Source organism: Cotesia typhae, unplaced genomic scaffold (genome assembly GCF_013202065.1).
Source record: "Cotesia typhae breed Kobodo isofemale line unplaced genomic scaffold, CoteBio_Ctyphae contig_4, whole genome shotgun sequence".
NCBI classification, from domain to species: Eukaryota; Metazoa; Arthropoda; class Insecta; order Hymenoptera; family Braconidae; genus Cotesia; species Cotesia typhae.
This window is the reverse complement of record NW_027423748.1, coordinates 1,457,312-1,485,305: the sequence shown is the minus strand read 5'-3', so window position 1 is coordinate 1,485,305 and position 27,994 is coordinate 1,457,312. Positions and strand designations below refer to the sequence as shown.

The 27,994-nt window shown below is 36.9% G+C and overlaps 2 protein-coding genes across 2 annotated transcripts; one reads left to right on the top strand and one right to left on the bottom strand.

Annotated features, from left to right (window-relative positions):
• The first annotated feature begins 112 nt into the window (after positions 1-112).
• On the top strand, positions 113-20,336 carry LOC141527441 (uncharacterized). Its single transcript, XM_074242927.1, has 8 exons — positions 113-340; positions 464-2,027; positions 2,205-2,507; positions 3,174-3,312; positions 19,266-19,377; positions 19,466-19,537; positions 19,917-20,055; positions 20,149-20,336. Exons 1-8 carry the CDS (start codon positions 113-115, stop codon positions 20,334-20,336), a joined length of 2,745 nt encoding a protein of 914 aa, XP_074099028.1.
• Positions 20,337-26,177: 5,841 nt separating this feature from the next.
• LOC141527440 (uncharacterized) lies at positions 26,178-27,697 on the bottom strand. The gene is made up of 4 exons (XM_074242926.1): positions 26,994-27,697; positions 26,835-26,922; positions 26,523-26,790; positions 26,178-26,207 (listed from the first exon to the last, which is right to left on the bottom strand). The coding sequence occupies exons 1-4, from the start codon at positions 27,250-27,252 to the stop codon at positions 26,178-26,180; spliced, it is 645 nt and encodes a 214-aa protein (XP_074099027.1). The 5' UTR covers positions 27,253-27,697.
• Positions 27,698-27,994: the final 297 nt, after the last annotated feature.

Genomic DNA, 27,994 nt, shown 5'->3' with positions numbered 1-27,994 from the left:
ACCACTATCAGCTGAAATCTCACAGTTAGGAGCTTATAGAGCTATCGCTTATCGTTGTTTGAAACGACTTCTCAAGCGTCTGGAATCTGACGGACTTCTCAAACAGCGGTATATGGACTTCATGCACGAGTATGGAACATTAGGTCACATGGTAGCAGTTCCAAAGAATGCCCCTGAACCTAAACAAGTCTACTACCTACCTCATCATGGAGTTCTCCGAGAACAAAGCACTACTACAAAGCTCAGAGTCGTTTTCAACGGGTCATGTAAAACCACCTCACAAGTATCACTCAATGACATTCAGCATGCTGGTCCAAAAACTCAAAGAGATATATTTGACGTATTGCTGTTCATCAGACGTTTCAAATTCATCTTCATGACTGACATAGTCAAGATGTTTCGACAGATTCAAGTCCATCAGGATGATTGGGACTTATAACGAATTCTCTGGATCAACCAACAGAATGAAGTCCAAGAATATCAGCTAAAAACAGTTACGTATGGAACTCGATCAGCACCATACTTAGCTTGCAGAACATTATTCCAACTAGTGGAAGATGAAAAGGAAAGTTACCCATTAGCAGTTGATTCAATCCTAAAAGGCAGTTATGTTGATGACATCTCAGGTGGAGCTGATTCAATTGACCATCTCAACACAATAGCTCAACAGCTTAACAGCATGTGCGCTTCAGCATGTCTTCCACTAGATAAATGGAAAAGCAACACACAAGAGTTTATTATTCCATCGACATCTCAATCCAAGGACAAGTCATCGCTTCACACGTTTGATGAATCATTATCAAAGGTATTGGGTCTCTCCTGGTCATCAACTCATGATCAGTTTACATTTCAAAGCTCCATATCAGAAAGTGCAGTAATAACCAAGAGATCAATTCTCTCAGAAGTAGCTCAACTCTTCGATCCTCTCGGCCTCATCTCTCCAGTGGTTATTAAAGCAAAAATTTTACTCCAGCAACTTTGGCTTGAGAAGCTTGATTGGGATGATCAACTTTGCCCTGATACAGTAAATCAATGGGCCAAATTTCGAGAAGACATCTCAAAGTTAACTGAACTTCGAATACCAAGATGGATTAATATGCAATCCAATTTTTATTCGGTACAACTCCACGGATTCTCCGTCGCATCTCAGCTAGCAATGGCTGCTGTTGTTTATCTCAGGATCACTGATTGTCAAGGAAAGTCGAAAGTCACTCTAGTCTGCTCAAAAACTAGAGTCGCTCCAATCAAGCGACTAACCGTTCCACGATTAGAGCTTTCAGCTGCTGTACTTCTCGCCCATCTCATAAAGCATACACAATCTACATTAGAACTCCAAGATGTCCCCGTATTTCTATGGACCGACTCTTCAATAACCCTTGCATGGGTTAAAAATAACCCCATGAAATGGAAAGAATACGTTGGAAACAGAGTTTCATCTATTCATCAAACACTTCCAAACGCCTGTTGGAGATACACGTCCGGAAAACTCAATCCAGCAGATTGTGCTTCAAGAGGCCTAAACGCCTCTCAACTAATTAGTCATCATCTCTGGTGGACCGGTCCGCCTTGGTTAGCTCAATCTCCTGAATATTGGCCAATGTCAGGAAAACCCCTAGCAAAATCTCATGCCCTCTCTAGACTAACTGCAAGATTAGATCATCAAGGTATACTTCGAGTTGGAGGACGTCTTCAAAATTCTCAACTTGATCATAACAGCAAGCACCCACCCATCTTACCTCGACAATGTAAACTTTCTGAATTTCTCATCGCAGATGCTCATGCCCGGACCTTCCACGGTGGAACTCAACTTACACTAATGTACCTACGACGTCAATGTTGGATATTAGGAGGAAGAGCTCCAATCAAGTCTTTTATCCAACACTGTTTAGTCTGCGCCCGAATCCGAGCAGTCCGAACACAACTCATGGCTCCTCTACCGTCATCTCGAGTAACTCCATCATTAGTTTTTGAAACAACTGGAGTTGATTACGCTGGACCAATCACATTGAAGACATTTCAAGGAAGAGGTGCAAGGAAATTTAAAGGGTGGATAGCAGTCTTCGTCTGTTTCTGAACGTCAGCAATTCATCTTGAAGCAGTCTCGGACTACTCAACTGAAGCCTTCTTGAAGGCATTTCGAAGATTTTCTAGCCGACGAGGAATCTGCAAAACACTACATAGTGATTGTGGAACTAATTTCAAAGGAGCTGACAATGAATTGAAACGTCTCTTCTCCAAGGCCACCTCAGAATCAAAAGAGCTTCAACGTCTACTCACTAATGATGGCACAAATTGGAAATTTAATCCCCCAGGAGCACCTCACATGGGAGGAAAATGGGAAGCTGCAGTGAAATCTGTCAAACGTCATATCCAATCGTCAATATCAGAAACCAAATTCACATTTGAAGACTTTTCTACTCTCCTAGCACAAGTTGAAGCAGTACTTAACTCAAGACCTCTCAGTGCCTTATCAGATGATCCAGAAGATCTCTCAGCCCTAACTCCAGGCCATTTCATTCGAGGACCTGCGCTCAACTCCATACTGAACCATCTCTAACTTCCGTGAACGAATCAAGATTATCTCAATTTCAAAGGATACAGGAACGATTCCAACAATTCTGGAACACATGGTCAACAGAATGCTTATCCGCACATCAGTCCATCTCAAAGCGGCGCAACCAACAAGACAATATCAAACTAGGGTCTTTAGTTTTAATAACAGATGAAAGATTTCCTCCTTCAAAATGGCCTCTCGCGAGAGTAATCCAACTTCACCCTGGGAAAGATGGACTTACTCGAGTAGTCACACTCAAGACCGCTACAACAACTCTTACCAGACCAATTGTCAAGTTAGCTCTTCTCCCATTAGCTCCTCATCAAGATACATCATAGTAAAATTCTGCATTCCTGCAGAATTTAGGGGGGAGAATGTTGAAAAAAAAGCCAAAATCATCATTTGGCATCAAAAATCGCACGGACCATGACTAGAGAGCTAGTCATGGTACTAACAAAAGCACGGACCTTAACTAGAGAGCTAGTGGATAATTATTCTATTTATAGTGGGAAATTATTCTAAATTGTTATTGGGCCGCTACCTTCGAAACCCCCACTCAGTCCATCGGAGCTGCCGGGCCAGTGAATTGACAGACTCTAATCCCCTCTCAAATCAACAGACTGTTTAAAAGGAGGTAGCGAGGAGAGCTACGACACAGTCCACTTTAAACCATCAAGCGAGGAAGAAGAAGAAGAAGAAGAAGAAGGAAATACGCCAATAGTCTACAGTAAGCGAGCAAGGCTTACATCAACAGTACAGTATTTAGGATAGCAAGCGTGCAAAGCTTGTCCATCTTCAATCGAACGTCTTTATCCAGTCATCTCAATCTCAGCTACGTTCGAGTATCATTAAATCAGCTCTTTTAAGAGCTAAAATTCAAACAGTTCTTTTCAGAACTCAATAATCATTTTCTCTTAATTAAGAGCGTGTGACTAATAAGTCATCTCAAGACTACTACGTAGTCTTAACCAATCGGTCTTTTTCAAGACCAATAAATAATTTTATTTGTAAGAAAACCTACCCAAGTTTGAAGGAAGGTACCGGTATTAGTACTGAACACGTAGGAATGAGCTTATATCTTTAAAAATTTCAATAATTAAGAAATGACCTTCTATCTTGTGAACTATTGACATTTTTAAAGATATTAGCTCATCCCGATGTTACACTCGTCGAGACCTTTCATTTGAGTACCCACTTGCATTTTTCATATATTTTATATACACTACTGGAAAAAATTAAGGGATCAAAAAAAAATTCCAAATTTTTCGGTAGATTTCAACAGGCCGTAACTTTGAGAGAAATGGTCGTACAGGAAATAAAAAAAAAGTAAATTGTAGCTCCAAGTGTCTAGTTTTTGGATTAGAACTTTAAAATTTTGTAGCCTCCGCGGTTTCTGAGTAATCGTAGAAAAACCAGCAACAAAAAAATTCTCAAAATTTTTTTAGTTATTTTTTTTGGTCTACGGGCGTGGAAAAAATTTTTTTAGCTTAAACACCATAAGGATCGGATACTTTATTCATTTAGCTTTAATTTCTTTTTTTAAACACCCTGATACGTCCACTCCTCGCTGAGATATCGGTCTTCAAATGGAAAAGGATCTTTTTGTCTTTGATTATCGATATCTCAGCAACCAATGATCGCACAGAAAGTTAAAGGTGGGTTTCAAGAACTTGAATGAATTCCCTTAACGACTGTCCATTGTTTTTTCGAAAAAAATTTTTTCTTTCCGTCACATGAATTTGAAAATGCAACAAAAAAGGGCTTTTAGTGGTTTTTTGGAAAATCAAGAGCTGGATCGAAAATATTGAGGAAACCACTAATGTTAAGTGTGCCTTTTACAGTTCAATATGTCCACAAAAACCCTACAAAGAATCAAATTAATCCAGCCAGCCGTTTTTTTGTTTCACTTGATCGAATTTTTGAAAAAATTAAAGGATCACGTTTTTGCTCTGAAAAGCTCATAATTTTTAAAAATGAGAAAAAAAATTGTTTTTTCGAGCTTTTTCCACATTTTTGTTCCAGAAAGTGCTTAAATTGAAAAAAAAAAAATTTTTTTTTGAAATTTTTTCTCTTGAAAAGTTTAAGAAAACAATTACCGCCGGCATTAGTGTTATCCAAAGCGTACCACGTGGAGGTCGCGCGGTCGGATTTACGCTTCTCTCTCTCTGTGTGTGTGTGTGTGTGTGTGTGTGTGTGTGTGTGTGTGTGTGTGTGTGTGTGTGTGTGTGTGTGTGTGTGTGTGTGTGTGTGTGTGCGTGTGCGTGTGCGTGTGTGTGTGTGTGTGTGTGTGTGTGTGTGTGTGTGTAAGGTATTTCAGGAGAATTGAGACCCGGTGGCTCGTCAGTTCCACCGTATTTAATGACTCCAAACTCATTCTCTGAAGGTTTTTGTTGGTTCAATACCGCGTATTACCACCCCTATTTTCAATAACGGCTCTCAAACGTTCAGCCATGTTTATGCAGACGGTAATTTGAGGCTGCGGAATGGTATTCCAAATGTGCTGAAGCGCGCGCTCCAAAGCAGCTAAGTTCTGCAAATTTGGATACTCTCTGCGCAACCGACGGCCCATTATGTCCCAAACGTGCTCTATGGGGTTGAGATCTGGACTCATTGCTGGGTGTCGCAACAATGTGATGTCATGCCGCTCAAAGAAGCGCCGGGTAATGTTGGCTGTGTGTGGACGTGCATTATCTTGCATCAATATGAACGACCTCAGATGTTGTCGTCTGCGCAGAACAATGGGCCTTAAAATTTGGTCGATGTAACGTCTAGCTGTCAAATTTTCGCGTACAATTACCAAAGGTATTCTCCAATTTCGTGAAACGCCGCCCCACACCATAACTGATCCACCGCCGTAGGCAACGACTGGACGGACAAAGTTCTGGCGAAAACGTTCTCCACGACGGCGCCAAACGAGAGGACGTCGATCGTTGCCATACAGATTAAAACGAGACTCATCAGTGAATAAAACATTTGTCCATTCCCTCAAGTTCCAATTTTGATGATCGTAAGCATACGCTAAACGAGCTCGACGATGTCTTGCTGTCAACAGGGGTACACGATTAGGATGTCGTGCGTGTAACCCAGTTTCACGAAGACGGTTGATGATTGTTCGAGAGCAAATGTTTCGCACTTGATGCCGTCGTCGCTGTTGCTGTTGTTGTTGCTGCTGTCTGCGATTGGGGAAGTTTCGAGCGACAATATTCGCATTGACGAAAGGTTGTCGTCGAACTTCTCTAACAATTGTTCGATCATCGCGGGCATTAGTGACTCGATGGCGACCTTGTCCGGGGCGACGATGATATTGATTCGTCTCTTGGTATCTGGTATAAGCTCGAGATACGACAGATTGACTTACACCCATCCGGATAGCAACTGCATGTTGAGTGTAACCTTCGTCGATAAGAGTCACTAACCGAGCGACTTCCACCTCCGATAAATGTCGTCTAACCATGATTAAGAATCAAAAGTCAGAAATTTTCAATTTTGACCAAAAAATTAAAAAAATTTTTTTAGCGCAGAGGGATTAGTTTTGAAAAAACTGTTGAATGAAGCGATTTGCTAAGGATTCACAAAAAAAAGAAAAAAAAAAAACTCCGAAAAGCGTATGAAAAAATCGAAATTCGATTGGGGGTATTAACTTTTTTTATTAATTTAATTAAAAGAAGATCAGTAGAATCAAGGAATGCAGCGGTGGAAAGGTGATAAAAATCATTGGGCGTTGGTTTTTTGAGTTTCCTTAACTTGTTAAAAAAAAAATTTTTCCAAAAAAAATTTTTTTTTTTTAATTTTTTTCGAAAAAAATTTTTTTTTGAAAATTTTTTTTTTTTTTAATTTTTTTTTTTTTGAAAATTTAAGCACTTTTTGGAACGAAAATGTGGAAAAAGCTCGAAAAAACCATTTTTTTTTCTCATTTTTAAAAATTATGAGCTTTTCAGAGCAAAAAACGTGATCCTTTAATTTTTTCAAAAATTCGATCAAGTGAAACAAAAAAACGGCTGGCTGGATTAATTTGATTCTTTGTAGGGTTTTTGTGGACATATTGAACTGTAAAAGGCACACTTAACATTAGTGGTTTCCTCAATATTTTCGATCCAGCGCTTGATTTTCCAAAAAACCACTAAAAGCCCTTTTTTGTTGCATTTTCAAATTCATGTGACGGAAAGAAAAACTTTTTTCGAAAAAACAATGGACAGTCGTTAAGGGAATTCATTCAAGTTCTTGAAACTCACCTTTAACTTTCTGTGCGATCATTGGTTGCTGAGATATCGATAATCAAAGACAAAAAGATCCTTTTCCATTTGAAGACCGATATCTCAGCGAGGAGTGGACGTATCAGGGTGTTTAAAAATGAAATTAAAGCTAAATGAACAAAGTATCCAATTCTTATGGTGGTTAAGCTAAAAAAATTTTTCCACGCCCGTAGACCAAAAAAAAAACTAAAAAAATTTTGAGAATTTTTTTGTTGCTGGTTTTTCTACGATTACTCAGAAACCGCGGAGGCTACAAAATTTTGAAGTTCTAATCCAAAAACTAGACACTTGGAGCTGCAATTTACTCTTTTTTTATTTCCTGTACGACCATTTCTCTCAAAGTTACGGCCTGTTGAAAACTACCGAAAAATTTGGAATTTTTTTTTGATCCCTTAATTTTTTCCAGTAGTGTATTTCATAAATATTATATATATAAGATATATAAAAAAATTTATGTGGGTACTCAAATGAAACGTCTCGATGAGTATAAAATTAGAATGAGCTTATATTTACGAAAATGTTAATAATAATAATAATAATAATAATAATAATAATAATAATAATAAGCGGTGCTTGTTACGTGGCCTCCTAGTGGCGCACCGCGGGAAACGCAGACCGCAACATCTGGTCTGTAGGCTAACAACGTAACCGGAGCAACGGGCCAACTACCCGTTGCACCGTAATATCTGAGTTCCAAAACAGTATAATCTCAGAAGTGCTCCCCACAACCGGTCCTCTTCGGATGAGGACCAGTCATCAGGTGGGAGGAGCACACCGGACCCGATGACTTATGACGACCCCGGCGCTTATAGGATTAAGTTTAAGTGGACGGAGGAGCTTCGCGCCGATCTCTTGGTGTGCTGGCAGAACAGCGAGCCGGAGGTATCAGGGTATATGGCCCGGATGCACACACTTTGGTGTGGCATGCATCCGGAGCACAGACATTTTACGCCCAAACACCTGCGTAATTACGCCTCATACCTTCGGCATAATCGACGATCGCTGCTGCCAAATAGAAGGCAGTCTAATCGGCCTTCATTTCCAGCACCGCTATACCAAGAACGGCACCGTTTCTCCGAGGACAACGACAACCTCTTTACAGGTCGACAAATGAGCATCTCCAAAAAGATGACTCACTCAAAACAACAGCTCGACACGGTGAACAAAGATCTCCCCACACAGCTTCAAGAGGACTCCACTCTGCTCACTGTCAACCAAGTTGTCTACGGTGCCGCGGCTTCGCTTCTGCCGATAGAGAGAAGACATTCTCTCTCCTTCGAGGCGAAGTTGAAGCTGCGCATCGCTCAACTTGGACACAAAATTGACATTTCTCGGAAACAAGTCTCCCGCATTCAGTGTGTGATAGAGTATGTTAGTACTCAAAGACCGTACACGCCAAAGTTCGTCGCCTGGCGGCAGAACTTCGAAGGCGACATCACACACTGAACAAGAGTACTCTTCTTCTCATCAAAGAAGAGTCTCTTAACAGGTTGCGGGCTCTGGTGGCTTCCAAAAAGTCACTAGAGAAAAGGCTGAAGCGGTTGATCGACAACTCTTTGTTTCGATCCAACCCTTCACGCTTTCTGTCACCTAAGACCGCTGTTCCCGAGAATTATCCATCATCTGAGCGAGTGGAAGCCTTTTGGAGTGAATTGTACGGAGATCAACCAAACGTCAACCCGGATACTCCAGCTCTGCACGACTTCGAGGCATTCTGTCGAGAACACCGACGGCAGGATATCGCCGAAGAGAGCCCTGCAGTCAGTGTGGAAGAGGTTCGTAAAGCCCTGAATGGCAGCAAGAACTGGGCTGCCCCGGGTCCAGATGGCATAAACATCTTCTGGTGGAAGAAATTTTCTTCTACACATGCTCATCTGGCCCGGATTTTTACATCATACATTCAGGGCGACGAACCAATTCCAGACTGGCTGGTAGAAGGGCGAACCGTACTCATCCCTAAAAACGGTGACTTGTCCGACCCAAAGAACTACAGGCCTATCACTTGCTTGAATGCGGTTTACAAGATTTTTACAAAAATCTTAAATAACCGTATCTTGCAGGAGATAGAGCCTGTGTGGCAACAGATATACGAACAACGTGGCAGTAAACAGGGCGTGTCAGGTTGCAAGATCAATTTGTTGGTAGATAGATGCGTCATTCAAGACGCAATCTACTACCAACGCAACCTGTCTATGGCCTGGATTGACTACCGTAAGGCATTTGACTCAACTTCACATGAGTTGATTCTCTATCTGCTCAAATGCCTCGGAATCAATCGCCAAACAGTGGGATGCATACAACGTACGATGCAGCTCTGGCGAACGCGTTTTCACATAGGAAGTGGAAATGCATTGCACGTAACCGGAACTGTTCAGTACAAGAGAGGCGTCTTTCAGGGGGATTCTCTGAGCCCTCTGTTGTTTTGCATCTCACTACTGCCAATATCTGTTGCCCTCCGACAAACTCGTGGGTACTCTGCGGGGCTACCGAGTGATCGAGTATACTCGATCACTCACCAACTGTTTATGGATGATCTAAAGATATACAGTGCCAACAAAGATCATCTACAAACGGCCATCAACATCGTAGCAGAGTACACACGAGATGTCGGAATGTCTTTTGGGTTGGACAAGTGTGCGGTCGTACACCTGGCGAAGGGTAAGTGCTCTGATACGGGTGGAGATGTGGAATTAGTGGATGGGAGCGTCTTAAGAGAATTAGACGCCGGAGAGTTGTACAGATATCTAGGGATTGAAGAGCGGCAAATGCATGCCGTCTCTGAAGTCCGAACAACTCTTCGCAGCGAGTATGTTAGGAGACTCCGGAAGATCTGGTCATCAGAACTTTCCGGCAAGAACAAAGTCTCAGCTACTAACATGCTCGCTGTCCCGGTCCTACTTTACTCTTTTGGGACCCTGAAATGGCCTCGAAATGAGTTGAAAGGTCTCGACATCAAAACTCGTAAAGTCATCAATATGAATCAGAGCATGCACTCTAACTCATCAGTCGCCAGGATGTACCTCTCCCGGAACATCGGAGGGAGAGGATTGCAGAGCTTGGAGCGGCTACACGATCTTTTGGTTCTGGGTTTAACATACGAGGTTGCCAATTTCACAGCAGACGAGGACGACTTCCTGATGCAATTTGTTCATAGTCATGAAAATGCGCGGAAGGGGTCGTTCTTGTATAAGGCAGCAATCTACGCGGCAAATACCTTAGGTCTCGGAGAAATAAACGCTCTCATTGAACTCCCGACAAAGGAGTTCAAGAGCGTCGTCAGGATAGCCGAGGAGAAAAAACTCCTCGGTGAACACATGGACAAGTCCATGCACAGCGTGTATTTCAAACACGTCCGTGACCATGGCTTGTCCACCCAGCTGACATTCTCCTTCTTGAAGTCAGCTGGCCTGATGTCCGAGACCGAAGGGTTTATATTTGCCTGCCAAGATGGTGTTATCAACACTCTCGAATACCGTAGCAAGGTGCTCCAGGCGCAGCTTCCGGACACGTCCTGTCGGACGTGTAAACAACATCCGGAGACGCTGATGCACCTTTTGTCGGCATGTCCTGTGCTGGCAAGAGGTGCCTACATACAGCGTCACAATGCTGCCCTGCGAGTACTCTATTATCATCTCAGATATAGCTGCGGTATCGATGAGACACCAGTGTTGCCTTATCTGCCAGGAGATATTCCGCAGGTTGTTGAGAATGACAGTTCCAAAATTTATTGGAACATACCATTCGCAACAACCCGGCGGATTGACCACAACAAACCTGATATTGTGCTCTTTGACAAGGCTACTCGTGACATTTATGTCATTGAGTTTTCGGCCCCAGCCGAATACAATATCTCGGCCAAAGAAGAGCACAAACACCAGATATATCAGGATCTCCTGTTTGAAATTGGCAAACTGTACCCAGGTTACCGTGTCAAGCTCGTCGTTTTGGTTGTCGGCGTCCTTGGAGGGATGAAACAGTCTTTTGTGTCTTCAGTTGCGAAGATACCGGCTTGCAGTTCAGCAGCCGTGTCTCTAGCAGTGCGGATGCAAAAGGCTGTCATTTTGGGATCCCTGCGTCTACTTAGGCAAATGAATTTGGCCTGCTGCACTCACTAACCGCCTTGTTGTGTGGAGTGGTGCAGCAGTAATGGATGGCGCTCAGGCTGGGCCCTCGGAGAGTCGGACTCCGGGAAAACCCCCTGAGCAATTAATAACAAATAATAATAATAATAATAATAATAATAATAATAATAATAATAATAATAATAATAATAATAATAATAATAATAATAATAATAATAATAATAATAATAATAATAATAATAATAATAATAATAATAATAATAATAATAATAATAATAATAATAATAATAATAATAATAATAATAATAATAATAATAATAATAATAATAATAATAATAATAATAATAATAATAATAATAATAATAATAATAATAATAATAATAATAATAATAATAATAATAATAATAATAATAATAATAATAATAATAATAATAATAATAATAATAATAATAATAATAATAATAATAATAATAATAATAATAATAATAATAATAATAATAATAATAATAATAATAATAATAATAATCATAATAAGCGGTGCTTGCTACGTGGCCTCCAAGCGGCGCATCGCGGGAAACGCAGACCATAACATCAGGTCTGTAGGCGAACGACGTAGCCCGTGCAGTGGGCCAACTACCCAGTGCATGGAAATAACTGAGTTACCACAAGATACCAACTCAGAAGTGCTCCCCACAACCGGTCCTTTTCGGATGAGGACCATTCATCAGGTGGGAGGAGCACGCCGGACCCGATGAGAGATGACGACCCTGGCGCCTTAAGGACTTACTTTAAATGGACGGAGGAACTGAGAGTCGATCTCTTGGTGTGCTACCAACGTAGCGAGCCGGGGGTGAGCGGCTATATGGCCCGGATGCACACTCTTTGCAGTGATATGCATCCGGAGCTAGCGCATTTTACGCCCAAACACCTGCATAATTATGCCGCTCATCTTCGGCGAAATAGAAGATCGCTTGTGCCGGACAGAAGGCAGTCTAATAGACTTTCCTTTCCGGCGCAACTACACCAAGAGCGACGCCGTTCCTCCTTGGACAACAACAATCCCTTTGTAGGACGGCAAGTAAGTATATCTAAAAAGATAACTTACTCCCAACAACAGCTTGACGCGGTAAATGAAGATCTCCGTGCAACCATCCTGGAGGACTCCACCCTGCTCACTGTGAGCCAGGTTGTGTATGGTGCAGCAGTTTCGGCTTTTCCGAGAGAGAGACATTGTCTCTCGATCGAGGCAAGGTTGAGACAGCGCATCTTACAACTTGGCTCCAAAATTGACAGATCCCGGAAACATGTCTCCCGCATTCAGTGTGTGATTGAGTTCGAAACAACTCAAAAAGCATACACGCCCCGAATTCGACGCATTGTTGCTGAACTTCGGTGGCGTCATCACACACTGAACAAGAGTACTCTTCTTGTCATCAAAGAAGAGTCTCTTAATAAATTGCGGGCTCTAGTGACTGCCAAAAAGTCACTAGAGAAAAGGCTGAAGCGGTTGGTCGACAACTCGTTGTTTCGATCCAGCCCTTCACGGTTTCTGACAGCAAAGACCGATGTTACTGGGACTTATCCAACACCTGAGCGGATGGAAGCTTTTTGGACTGAGTTGTATGGAGATCAACCAAACGTGAACGCCAATACTCCAGCTCTGCACGACTTCAAAGCATTCTGTCGGGAAAACCGTCGGCAGAATGCTGATGAAGAGAGCCCTGCAGTCAGTGTGGATGAAGTTCGTTCAGCTCTAAATGGCAGCAAAAATTGGGCTGCCCCGGGACCAGATGGCATTAATGTCTTCTGGTGGAAGAAGTTTACTTCTACCCACATCCATCTGGCCTGCATATTTACATCGTACATTAGAGCTGACGATCCGATTCCGAACTGGCTTGTAGAAGGGCGAACCGTACTGATACCTAAAAAAGGTGACTTGTCTGACCCTAAGAATTTCAGGCCTATCACCTGCTTGAATGCGGTTTATAAAATTTTTACAAAAATTTTAAATAACCGTATCTTGCAGCAGATAGAGCCTGTATGGCAACAGATATATGAACAACGTGGCAGTAAAAGAGGCCCGTCAGGTTGCAAGGAGAACCTGATAGTGGATCGATGCGTCTTACAAGATGCGATCTACTATCAACGCAACCTGTCAATGGCTTGGATTGACTATCGCAAGGCATTTGACTCAACTCCACATGAGTTGATTTTATATCTACTCAAATGCTTGGGAGTCAATCCCGAAATAGTGGAATGCATTCGGCGTACAATGCAGCTCTGGCGAACGCGTTTTCACTAGGGTGGGTCAAAAAAATCGAATAATTTATTTTTGATTTTATACTCTGAAAAATAGGTTCGTAGACACCTAAAAAGAATTCTCTCCAAGTATAAGCTCTTAATTATAACGGGAAGGTCCTCCGCTTTACGGGTTTCTATTTTTTTCGAATAATCAGATAAAAAAATTTATATCTCGCTTCCAACTGCTTGGAAAAATATTCCGTGGCATAGATTTTGTGAGAAATTGAATGCTTTACAAAAAGGTCTCTTATGACTTTTTCAAAAACTCAACCGATTAAAAGATATTCATAGTTGAAGTTTGGCTATTTTAAGGAAAATATTCGTTTTTATTATGAATTTTATAAGTCGATGAAAAAAATTATTTCGGATTGCGGAACTCATGATTTTGTAGGAAATTTACTGCTCTACAAAAATGGTCTCTTATGATTTTTTGATTAAGTGAAGCCGTTACGAGATATTCATCGTCAAACATTAACGAATATCAATATTTCCAGTTTTTGATCAATAATTCGATAAATTTTAATTTAAACTATGAGTTTCAGGAAAATTTACATAAATTTGAGTTTCGATCGATAAAGAAATGTTATAAACAATTTTTTTAATATTGTTTTCAGTCTTGAGCTTGTTTGATTGCATTAAAACAAGAAATTAGAGCATTTTTTCGACATATAGCCAATGATTAGTTTAATTTGAAGTGAATGACATATTTCTTTGTCAAATTTAATATGAAAAGTATTGAATCAAGTGAGAAACAACCAGTATTTAACTTTTTTATAGATAAATTTTTTATTGAATTATCAATTGCAATATAATTGTCTATATTTTTAACATAACAGTACGCTATTACTATAAATAATTTCTTTTATTACAATTTGGGAATGTTTTTGATGTTCTTTGACAACTTGCAATAAGTACTGGAATTGTTCTTCATTTTTGTCAAGCATTGATTATATTCACTGACTAATGCAACAGCTCGCTCTGCTGAATCATTGACAACTTTTAGTTGTTGAAAGTATTCTTTATTTTCGAGATAACTCTCATTAGTAGGCCATAATTCAACATCGACATCAAGAAAGTCATACGGTAGATCGAAGATTTTGAAAAGATTTAATGACTTTTTAGACACAAAGTCACTCAGAGTTCTCTGCGCCAATGAATTCAAATCTTTTTAGCAATTACAAATCTTTTAGCTTTAGAATCTGTACCTTCACGAGTATTAACAGCTTCAACAATACTTTTTTACTTCTAATGGAACGCCATCGTCAAACAGTGATAAAATGGCAAGTTCATCGCTCAAATACCATAAGTGCGAAATCATTTTTTCACACGTAGCTGAAGAAATCAAAGGATTGATATGTTTGTACTCCAATAAATTTTTCATAAACTGCAAGTCATGATAAGCAGCAGTTGTTGCAGAAGTTGATGAAAACCAAGCTTTTAAATACAATGTGACTATAAAAATACAGAAATGACGAAGACCATGCAATTCTTTCTGAGAGAGTTTGAATTCATCTCTGAATAGATACATTTTCAAACTATAAATGGCCTTAGCCATCCATCTAGCATGATGAACAGCACCAGGACGTTTGAAAGAAATCTTTTCTTGAGGCATTTCTCCAAGGAAAATCAATGATAATTCCAATAATTCTTTATCTAACTTATTATAACATTTCTTTATCGATCGAAACTCAAATTTATGTAAATTTTCCTGAAACTCATAGTTTAAATTAAAATTTATCGAATTATTGATCAAAAACTGGAAATATTGATATTCGTTAATGTTTGACGATGAATATCTCGTAACGGCTTCACTTAATCAAAAAATCATAAGAGACCATTTTTGTAGAGCAGTAAATTTCCTACAAAATCATGAGTTCCGCAATCCGAAATAATTTTTTTCATCGACTTATAAAATTCATAATAAAAACGAATATTTTCCTTAAAATAGCCAAACTTCAACTATGAATATCTTTTAATCGGTTGAGTTTTTGAAAAAGTCATAAGAGACCTTTTTGTAAAGCATTCAATTTCTCACAAAATCTATGCCACGGAATATTTTTCCAAGCAGTTGGAAGCGAGATATAAATTTTTTTATCTGATTATTCGAAAAAAATAGAAACCCGCAAAGCGGAGGACCTTCCCGTTATAATTAAGAGCTTATACTTGGAGAGAATTCTTTTTAGGTGTCTACGAACCTATTTTTCAGAGTATAAAATCAAAAATAAATTATTCGATTTTTTTGACCCACCCTAGTTTTCACATTGGAAGTGGAAACGCATTGCACGTAACCGGAGTTGTAGAGTACAAACGAGGGATCTTCCAAGGCGATTCCTTGAGCCCTCTGCTGTTTTGCATTTCACTGCTGCCTATATCTGTTGCTCTCCGTAAAACTCGTGGGTACTCTGTGGAGCCTCCGGGTGATCGAAAATATTCGATTACCCATCTGCTTTACATGGACGATCTGAAGCTATATAGTGCTGATGAAGATCATCTACAAGCAGCCCTCAACATCGTAGCAGAGTACACACGAGATGTCGGAATGTCTTTTGGGTTGGACAAGTGTGCGGTCGTACATCTGGCGAGGGGTAAGTGCTCTGATACTGGTGATGATGTCGAGTTAGTAGATGGGAGTGTCTTAAGACAATTAGACGCCGGGGAGTTGTATAGATATCTAGGAATGGAAGAGCACCGCATGCATGCGGTCTCTGAAGTCCGAACAACTCTCCAGAGCGAGTATGATAGGAGATTCCGGAAAATTTGGTCCTCCGAACTTTCCGGCAAAAACAAAGTCTCAGCTACTAACATGCTCGCTGTCCCAGTCTTACTATACTCTTTCGGTGTCCTGAAATGGGCCCGAAAGGATTTACGAGATCTCGACATCAAAACCCGTAAAATCATTAATATGAATCGGAGCATGCACCCCAATTCATCAGTCGCCAGATTATACCTCTCCCGGTCCATCGGTGGGAGAGGTTTGCAGAGTTTGGAGCGGCTTCACGACCGTTTGGTCCTGGGTTTAACACACGAAGTTGTCAATTTCACTGCAGACGAGGATGATTTTCTTATGCAAATTGTACATAAACATGAAAATGCGCATAAGGGATCATTCTTGTATAAGGCAGCAATATATGCGGCAAGAACCCTTGGTCTTGGAGAAATAAACGCTCTTATGGAACTCCGAAAGGAGGAATTTAAGAGCGTCATCAGGAACGCCGAGGAAAAACTACTCCTTGGCGAACTGATGGACAAGTCCATGCACAGCGTGTTCTTTAAACACGTGCGTGATCATGGCTTGTCCATCCAGCTGACGTTTTCCTTCTTAAAGTCAGCGGGCCTGATGTCCGAGACTGAAGGGTTCATATTTGCCTGCCAAGATGGTGTCATTAACACTCTTGAGTACCGTAGCAAGATGCTCCAGGTGCAGCTTCCGGACACGTCCTGTAGGAGGTGTAGACAACATCCGGAGACGCTTATGCACCTTTTGTCGGCATGTCCAGTGCTGGCGAGAGTTGCATATATCCAGCGTCACAATGCTGCCCTGAGAGTACTGTACTACTATCTTCGTCAGTGCTACGGTATTGACGTGACACCAGTGCTGCCTTATTTGCCAGGAGATATTCCCCAGGTTGTTGAGAATGACAGTTGCAAAATATATTGGAACATGCCATTTGCAACAACCCGGCGGATAGATCACAACAAACCTGATATTGTGCTCTTCGACAAGGCCACTCGTGACATTTATGTCATTGAGTTCTCGGCCCCGGCTGAATACAACATCTCAGCCAAAGAAAAGCACAAAAGACAAATATATCAGGATCTCCTGTTTGAAATTGGCAAACTTTACCCAGGTTACCGTGTCAAGCTTGTCATCCTGATTGTTGGCATCCTAGGAGGGATGAAACAGTCTTTTGTATCCTCACTTGCCAAAGTTCCAGCTTGCTCATCAAAAGCTGAGTTCTTGGCAGTTAGGATGCAGAAGGCTGTTTTACTTGGTTCTCTCCGTCTCTTAAGGGAAATGACTTTGGCCTGCTGTGATCACTAACCGCCTTGTTGTGCAGAGTGATCCAGCAGTAACGGATGGAGCTCAGGCTGGGCCCTCGGAGAATCGGACTCTGGGGATAACCCCCCTGAGCATTTAATAGCAAAATAATAATAATAATAATAATAATAATAATAAACATTCAATAATTTGTGTGCATAAGAAAATGAGAGAAATTAAAAAGAAACATTTCTTCCTATAATATTCTAGGAATTTTTCCTATACCATTATGGGAATAGTTTCCATAATGATATAGAAACTATTCCCATAAATTATGGAAACCATTCCTATAATAGTATAGGAATGATTCCTATAATAGTATAGGAATCATTCCTATAGCATTATGGGAAGCATTCCCATAATGGTATAGGAAAAGTTCCCATAATTTTCTTACCTTGTAGAGTTGGTGTGAGTACGAGTAAGACACTAGAGAAAGCGCGAGTAACGGAAGATTAAACTGACTTATTGTCTACTTACTTTATAAAATTACCTGAATCTTTAATATCCAGCTAATTCATTAAGCTTGTATTTGCGAATCTGTATATTCTACTGTACGTCACTTGAAAAATTTTGGCTATAATTAAATTAATTGAACTTCTTTAAATTTCTGTTACTGGATTATAATTCGTATTGGTTTACTTCCTATCATCTCAGTACTACCATCTTAGCACGTATAATGCTGCTATGGTAATAGCCAAAAGACAACTCAAACCAGTGTACCATCTGTTGAATTCATATAATATTCAAATGCTGCCAGTAGTCACATGTTCGGAACCTATTTTATCGATCGTCACTACAATTTATTATAACTCTTACTCGTACACTGAAAATGACATCTACTAATAGTCATTCACTTTTAGTATCTAGCTTACAATTAGATCACTTTTCTTTCAAGTTACACGCCATTATTTCTTTGAGCCTTTCCTTTGTTCCGCGACCATTATACTAATAATTATATTATCAATTGAAATAAAGTTAATTATGGCTTCTAATCAATCGTTATTCAAGAAGGGCAATTTATTTAATAGCTTTAAGGAGTTTCAGGAGAGATTAAAATTATATAATTCAAGTACCGGTTATAATTTTAACATTAGGAACAGCACAACACTCTCCAACACAGCAACAAAAGGACAATTCAATAAAGAAATAATATATTGCGATAAATATTTAAAATGTGAAATTAATCCTAAAAATGCTGCACTAGAAAAGTTTCAACACGAAAATCCTGGGTAAGCTATGTTATTTTTTGTTAAAAATTTTTATAAGTTAGACATTAAGGGGGAACACCACTGTGATGATCGAAAAAAAGAGGTGATTTTCGGGAATTTTTTCGGCAGGGAAAATAAAGGAATTTGGGGATCGGATTTTTTTTATTTTATTAAGGGTACATTAAAGATTATTACTCTAAACTTTTATTAAAAAATATTTAATTATTACAAAGTTATTAACAATCTCGTAGAGCCCTGGAAAAAATTTTCCCCTCTGTGGTTGGTTCGATAACTCAAAAACGGATCATCTGAAAATAAAAACCAAATTGCTTTTTAATCAGTAAGGATGTAGTGATCGTCGCACGTATGGAATTTTGAAAATTTTAATTTAAATAAAAATGGCGACTGATTGAAAATTTTCTCACTATTCTTAATGTTTTTTTTTTGTTTTAACCCGGCTAAAAAAATCTTTAAAATAAAAATTTTTCAAATTCCGTACGTGCTAAAAAAAAAAATTAAAAAGCAATTTGGGTTTTTATTTTCAGATGATCTGTTTTTGAGTTATCAAAACAACCGTGAAGGGGGGAAATTTTCTCCAGTGCTCGACGAGATTGTTAATAAATTTGGAATAGTTAAATATTTTTCAATAAAAATTAAGGATAATAATATTTAATGTACCATTAATAAGATAAAAAAAAAATCCGATTCCCAAATTCCTTTATTTTCCCTGTCAAAAAAATTCCCGAAAATCACCTCTTTTTTTTCGATAGTCACAGTAGTGTTTAAATACGCCAAATATCATATTAATCACTGTTCATTATTTTGCAGAATAACTGTAGAGCAATGTCCGGCTGAATTAGTTTTACGAGCCACAAAAGACAAGCAGAAGCTACAAATAACACAATTCAACCCTGAACACGACCATGATTCTTCTGACAAGGTAAAACAAATGAATATTTAATTAAATTTTCAATGATATTAGCAGCTATTGGAAATACTGAGTACTACTAATAAATATACTTTTATAGGAACCGCGACTTACAAAATATAAAAAACTAGCTGCTAGTTTGGTTGACAACAATATAGTTGATTCATTCATTGTAAGTATATGGGTTCTTCTACCTTATTATTGTCCCTGTACAAACCGCTGAACTAAAAAATTTGATAGCTATACATTTCTTAGTTTAAGAATTGTTATACTCAAATCAAGAAGCTGAACTTCTTTAAGATTATTTTTTTGATTCAAGTTAATTTTTTTTTCTGTGTAATTCCTCCTTCTCATTTAATAAACTAAGCTATTTAGTTTGTTTAGTTTGTTTCTTGAAACTTGTATCCTTTTTTAGAGGCCCTTCAATTTTTCAGATATTTAGTATTGGTAAATACTATTAATGATTTTGAGTTGTAGATTTTTAGATAAAATAATTTAATACTTGTGATGCTTATAAAAAATTAATAAACTTGATTAAAAAAAAACGTGAGGGTACTGATTGGAGCTGTGACATGTGTCACAAAGATTTGGGTATTAGTGAAAGTATTGAATGCGACAAGTGCTTATATTGGAGCCATTGGGACTGTATTGACATAAAAGAGGAACCGTCTGATTGGTTCTGTCCAAAATGTCAGAAGGCATAAATTCTAGAAAGCATAAGTAGTAGTAGTAGTCGTAGTAGTAATATAAGTGAAATCATTAATAATAAAAATATTAAAACAGGTATCACTGACGTCAATAAAATTGAAAGAACTGAAGCTACTGATACTACTACTATTAATATTACTATCATTTTTTCAAACGTGATAAATGTTTTGAAACTTATTATTAGACTAGCTAAAAGTATAATGAAGACAGTGGAGGACGTAGTCATAGCTTATTTAAATTTCTTTGTATTACATGTCTTATGATTTTTGATGAAATCTATTTGTTGTGCACTAGTATATTGAAGAAGATGCCCGTTTAAACTTAATAGTTATTAATTTAATTCTTAATATTAAATTTAATAGTAATAAAAACAGTTGTTTAAGTATCATTAAACTTGTATTTGTATTGTGTTGATGTATTTTGTAATAATCATTGTAATAACTGTGGAAGATATCTTATGTTTATTGCCTTGAAGAAATATCAGAAGAAACCCCAGAAATTGTTTTTGAAAAAAAAATTATTCTTCTTGGTCCTATCACCAATTAAACTTCCAAGTTGTACAGCTTTCGTGTAACCTTCACAGTCTTTGATTAATGTAAATTTTTGTATAATTTGTTATTGACAATCCAAAATTGTTGACTAAATCAACAGTACCAAGAAAAAAAATAGCACTAGTACCAGTATCGGTGGCAGGTATAATAACATCAATATCAACAACTATCGATTAAACTTTTTGCCTTATTTATGAGCTTCAAATTAAATTCATTAAAAGGTGTAAATCTACACAATTATTCTTATAGCCTTTAATCAATATTTATAAACTAGAGTTATAAAAGTGAAAACTACTCAAGTCTATAGAGTATTAATTATTTCATTAGATAAAAAACCTTAATTGTGAATTTAATAATAAATATTTCGAGTAATATTTTGGAGTTGTACTAAAAAATAATAATACTAACAAACCCATACCAACAATTTTAATTTTAATTGATTGCATTGCTACTGATCACTAATCAATGTATCAATGGTTTAGGAAGAAAAGACCTATATGTGCAATATATACTCAATACAATAAGTATCTATTTTATTTCTATTTTTATTATTATTACTTACTTCCATTGTCTCGATGACGAGCTAGACTCAGACAGAATAATAAAATAATATTTCCTTTAGCCGTCACATGAGAAAACAAACTGAAAAACGGTTGACCCTAAAGGCCAGCCCTGCAACTTCCCGCCAATTCCATATCTAAACGCTTGAAATTGCACTTACGACGTTTCTGAACTCTTCGAGCTCAAAAATACAACTTGTGTGTTATTTTGAGCTCTCCGAGCTCAAAGAAATAGCTTTTTTATGCTTTTGAGCTCTTCGAGCTCAAAAGTCTGATAGAAGTTTCATAGAACACTACTTTCTGAATGTTCAAACCGCAATAACTTTCATGTAAATCAACCGATTTTCTCCTGATTTGCGGCATTCAACACAGTTTTTTAAGCACTTTATAAAATCTTAGAGCACAAATTGGCCAGACTAAGAATTTCGTAGAAATCCTCAAGAAAAAATTTTTTTAATTTTTTTCGACGGTATCTCACGAACGTATCAATAAATTGTGACCGACTTGGTGGTGATCGACCTAGTTTTTTGGGGTTAAGAGCTGATTAGTTTTTTAAATTTATCAGATAAGCCGTTTAAAAGATATTTCAAAAAAATGAATCTTTATCCGGGAAAAAATCTGCATGCATGACCATGCTTAACCAAGCGTGAATCAAGCATAAGCATGCATGAATCATGAATGATCTTGCTTGGTCAAGCATGATTCATGCAAGGTCTTACTCAACCATACATTTAAATACTGGGTGATCATAAACGATCCTGCGTGACCTTGCATGATCCATATACAGTCATGCTCGAGTATGCACGACTGTATACAATCAAACTGAAAGGTCGTGCATGAGCTTGCATAATAAAGCATGTGTATGTAAGAAACTACATATTCATGCTTGACCAAGTCTAATCATGCATAATAACTCACGCAGCTAAAACTATCATGCATGACTATGCATGGTCTTGAATAGACACGTACAATTATTCTTCGCCAAGCTTAACCATACATGACCACCTGTGAGTGGCCAGAATGATCAAGCACGAGTCTGCTTGACCGTGTGTTACGTCCCCACCTGCATTCGCAGATGTCTCTGATAGCAAATACGCGCGCTAATTTAAACTCTAACAATTGTACAATAATTTCATAAACATTCATTTTTTTATAAATATAATGTTAAATGATAAGTAAAGAATTCCAAATGTTAAACATTAAATACTAAATATAGAAATAGAAAATGATAAGAAAAGTGAAACTCAGCCAACACCTGAGTAAACAAAATATTTTTAAGTTTACATTAACATTTTCTCACGAAGAATGTTAATGGTAAATGATTCATTTTGTAAGACAACTAGCGTGGAGTACATAAGTATATTCGAGAACGTTCGAGGAATGTCCTAAATAAATAATGATAACGAACGCCTGTGTGTCCTGGACTCCGGAGTTGAGTCAGCGCGGATCATCCGAGTCGGACTCGGAAATGCCACGCATATCAACTCAGGAGAATAGGACATTCGGGGCCTGATACGCAGCCCTACTCCCCTCAGGGCGCGGCGCTTCAACGGGGATATAAGCTGGGTGCACGGGTAGTTCGAGGCTTGTCTTTTTGCTACGGTTTCTTAATCTTAACGTCTCACACTTAAGGCTCTTCATAATTTATACTTGTCGTGAGACTATTAATTACGGTTACGAAACACTATTACGTACTTCACGGCAGTTGTCAAATCATATTCATTAAACGTGTATTTTAAACAGTTAAATAAAGTTATTTATTAATTAAATTCACCGAAGCTAGTTATTTCGGAGTTAATTCGAGAACCTTCTACTTACGACTCTGGAGGTCGTAACATCTTTATCTCCAGCTCTAGTTGTTCCACCGTCTACCTACAAACCTGTGAGGAAACCGGGACGTAACACGTGCGTGACTTTGTATGATCAATCATGATTGGACCACCAAGCTGGGCCGTGTACTTTTAGTTTTTTCATTGCTTCATGATCATGTAAGGGCTTACATGATTTTTCATGATTTTGCATTATCATACATTAGTCATACATGGTTCTAAAAGTTACATTTCGACCGTAATTTTAAAGACGCATGGTTATTTATAATCGTACATGACTGTGTATAGTAATGACTTGAACATTGGTCTATTTTCACAATTTCATTTTTCTATTTTGGAATTTTGTAACTCATAGAAGTATCAATATTTTTTAAATAGATCTTAAAGTTTCTGATATGAAAGTGAATTTATCGAAAAATGATATGACCTTTTTTGTAGAGCATTTTATTTCCTTTCAGAAACTTGTAACAGTTTTACCTGCTCAGGTTGGCCCCTAATCAATTTTATAAATAAATAAACAAAATTAACAACAATACAATTATCAGGGCGCCACCAGGATTTTTAATCACGGTTCCTGGAACCGGTCCAGAGCTGAGAAAACTTAATCTTAGGGTAGAGAGAGTGGAGGAAGGTGCTGTTGAATGATAAATAATTAATTAACAAGATCGATCGATATTTATTAACAATAAAAAATTAACAAACTTAACAAGGTTTGACTTAAAACTAGTTAACAAAATTCACTCACGTACACACTAACCACACTTAACAGTATCTCAATCTCGACGAGCCCCTCCCGGCATCTACCCGTCGATTTCTAACTTATTCTTGACGAGCCCCTCCCGGCGTCTACCCGTCAATTTCTAACTTATTCTCGACGGGCCCCTCCCGGCGTCTACCCGATTTCTAAACCTACAATCACCCGCACAGAGACGAATCATATACCGGGCTCGTTGACTCGGCTCACAGGAGTAACAGCCCAGCGACGAAACATAGACCTAGATACTCCTGCAAATTATACACACTTTACTACAGAACAACAGCCCAGCGACGAAACATAGACCTAGATGTTCTGCAGCACACTCTCATAACCCACACCAGCTACAGCAGTAACAGCCCAGCGACGAAACATAGACCTAGATACTCTGTAACTCACACATAACCCACACTTGTCTCACACTCACACTACTAACTTGACTTTACTTGATTTTTATTTTATAAATTTTATTTTAATAAAAATTGACTGTAACTAATTTTAATTAAATATTTTAAATTAAATTATTCAATCATTAGTAATTTACTAAAACGACAAACAATATTCAATTGACAACCAATTTCTAACTAACTATTACCATTCTCAAATTCCAATCGTTAATTTTAATTCCATTGAAATATTAGATGGATTAAAATTCCTCAGTAACTCAGACCATAGTCATGGTCTTAACAATATAACAATACTTATTTAGAACAAAAGGTCTTAATACCTTGGATTAACTTTTGGTAATTAAATAAATCACAATATAAATTTTTACAATCACGTTCAACATTATTAACATAAGTTTAATTAATTAATTCTGACTAAACTTTTACTGTAACAACCCTGATTAAGAAATCCGAACAAAAACAGTTTCACTGTAAAAAATAGCGCCAAGTCCACGTTCATGAAACTCGTCTCAATAACGTCTGCACTTTACAAAAAAAAAAAATAAGACTCGTTTCAATAATTTTCATTCTCTACAAAAAAAAGTTAAATACAAAAAAATACCAAGAAACCGTCATAATTTTGAAAAAATTGAAAAAAAATTTGTTGAAAATTTAAAAATTAAGAAAAAATTTTTTTATCGTACTTGGCGCGCGTCATTGAGTACCCCAAATTTTTTCGGAAGAATTTTAACCCGAGAAAAAACGATTTCGCTTGAATTTATGTAATTTAATTATGTACAGTTCTATATATATCTTATCAGCTCTAATTATATGATATATGATTTTATACATTGTTATATTTATAGATTCACATTGGTGGAGTATACTCAATTAATTAAAAACACTGCTTACTGGATTAATATCAGTTTCAGTGATAAAATCCGTTTCTAGAATTTTTTTCAGATTTTTAGTGAAAATAACTGTCAATATGGTGGTGTGGTGAAGATATCTGAAATTACGTAAAATTTTTGTATTTAATTTTTTTCAGTTCTGTCATTAAGCTTTAATGAAGAAACTTGATATTGCTTCGTTTAATTGTTAAATTGTAATTAACACATTTTAGTTGGCAATCACACCGCATTTTCTCAATTTAGTCGGTCATTTGTATCATTTTTTAGTCAACTCAATTTTCGCAGTGACTCTACTACAGAGTCACCGTATGCAGACGTATTCACTTGTAAGTAGATTGCATAACCGAACATGAGAGGGCGTTTTATTGAAATCATCAACGATGTGCGGAGAACTTAAAAATTTCAAATAACATACGTATGTTATGTTGATTGTACCTAACTTTTGTTAAACGTATTATGAAATAATATTTTATTAATTACATTTATGCATCTTATAGGCTGACTTACTTATAAATCTTTAAACATTAAAAGGATGTTCATTTATCCTGAAAAAATTTGGGGTACTCAATGACGCGCGCCAAGTACGATAAAAAAATTTTTCTTAATTTTTAAATTTTCAACAAATTTTTTTTCAATTTTTTCAAAATTATGACGGTTTCTTGGTATTATTTTGTATTTAACTTTTTTTTGTAGAGAATGAAAATTATTGAAACAGTCTTATTTTTTTTTGTAAAGTGTAGACGTTATTGAGACGAGTTTCATGAACGTGGACTTGGCGCTATTTTTTACAGTGAAACTGTTTTTGTTCGGATTTCATATCTTTTTGTTAAGTGCACTTTTTTGCTCGCCTCTTAATACATTCTTAATTTTAAAATTGAACTTTTCCCGCGCAAAATTAGAAAATATGTGAATAATTTAATTAATGCAGGTAAAGCTATTGTAATATAAACGGTTATTTTTTGGTTAATTTTGAAAATCAAATCCTAACAAGAAAATTGAAATTTTGTTTCCTTCATAAGGTAAAGGGCCCTATTATGAGACAGATTCTAAGGTAGGTGGGACATTCTCACTGCTTAGAAAAGTATTTAAGAGAAAAATACCATTTGGATGGTATTATATCATTTCTCTGTCATTATTAGACAGCTATTATATATTTAAACTCAATTTTATCTAACAAATAAATAAAAATAAACCATTTTTTCTAACAACCTTTATGACCCCTTTTATGAGACAGTTTTAAGACATATGACCCCAATGTCTCATGAAAGAGGTCCCTATTTATGAGACAGCTGAAAAATAAGTAAAGCGATATCTATATGATTTTTTTTTTTTATTAATATGAGATCATTTTTCACAATTATCAAAGAAATTAGATAAATTGTTACAAAATAACAATTCAATAGTCACATAATAAATAATTTATTTCTCTTCTTTTAATTTTTTCTGAATTTCCTTTACTTTTTCCTGGAGCTTTTTTTTTTCGTCTTGTAATTCTTTCCGTTTTAGTTTTTTATCTTGCTGCTGTTTCTTAATTTTTTCTTTTTCCAATTCAGACTGATACCATTCGTCAGATGTTCCAACAGAAGGTAATTTTGATTTACCCGACTTTTCAACTCTACACCTTTTTTTTTTCGGTAAATATTCGACAGGTAATGTAAATATTTCTTTGAATGGCTTTTTAGGCGAATTATCTAAAACTAAAAATCGCGAAAATTTTATTAAATACCTTTTTGATACATAATTATAATCTAAAAAAAAATTTCACATTACCTTTTTGTCTGCTTTTGGAGAATTTTTTTCACGCTTGAACTTTGTCGATCGATTGATTTACAAATGTTTTCTTGATTATTTTCAAGTCCTGAAAGTTTATGATTTTTATTAATAAAATCAAAATAATACGTGAAATGTATTATTTTGAAATGTATGTACCTTGCTGATAATCCTGGTTATATGAACATTTGTCTATAAGGAGTGATTGTACGTCAATAGGATCACTTTGATTTTGTAATAGTAAATTGTTATCAGAAGCAACTCCTGAATTTGCAGCGATCGGAGAATGTTTGCTAAGTGTGTCTGGCATGGGATTAGTGCTAACTAATGATTCTTGATCAATTATCTGAACTGGCAGATCGCATACAATGTCATAAGTATCATTGATTGCCCCAACACCATTTTCGTCGCTATTCATACTCGTCTGATTATCGAAAATAATGACAGATTGCCATCTTGTATCGCAACTCTCTGCTTTGAAATTTGTTTCATATTCTTCATTATAAGTTGCTCTATTATTTATTAAGGGATTGATTCCTGGATCAACATCTTCAACATTGTTTTCTTGACTAGAACGCGACCTATATTTAAGAATATCAAGGATTTTGGGATCATGTAAAACCTCATTGCTCAAGATAATTGGTTTCTTTCTTGGAGTTTCACCTATTATTGAAATGATTATATGTATATACTAAAGAGAATTTATGTCAAATTATTCAAACAGATATTCTACAAAAAAAAAAAAGGTGTTAATATTAGTACAAACTTAAAATAGATTAAATTTATGTTAGCTGAAAAATTGATTTCGAATATATAAAATTCTAAAAAAGTTGTACGTATAAAATTTCAAAAAATCAATAGTAAAAATAAATTAATTGTAAATGAAGTAAAAAAAATAGTTCGATTATACTTAAAGTTGATAATTGTAAAATAAGTTAATGTAATTATTTGTTTTAAATACCCGTTGAATTTTTGTAAATTTGTAATCAATAATCAAACAAAGCTTTCTTCTCCACATCACCCGTCTATGATCCACTACTCGCTGCCGCATAAAAATCCAAAAGTAGTTCCTCTTGTAAATTTTTTTCAAACTCATGTAAAAATCTTTGTTCTTCTGTAACTTCATTGGCCTTAAAAATGTCATTATTTTCAAATTTTTG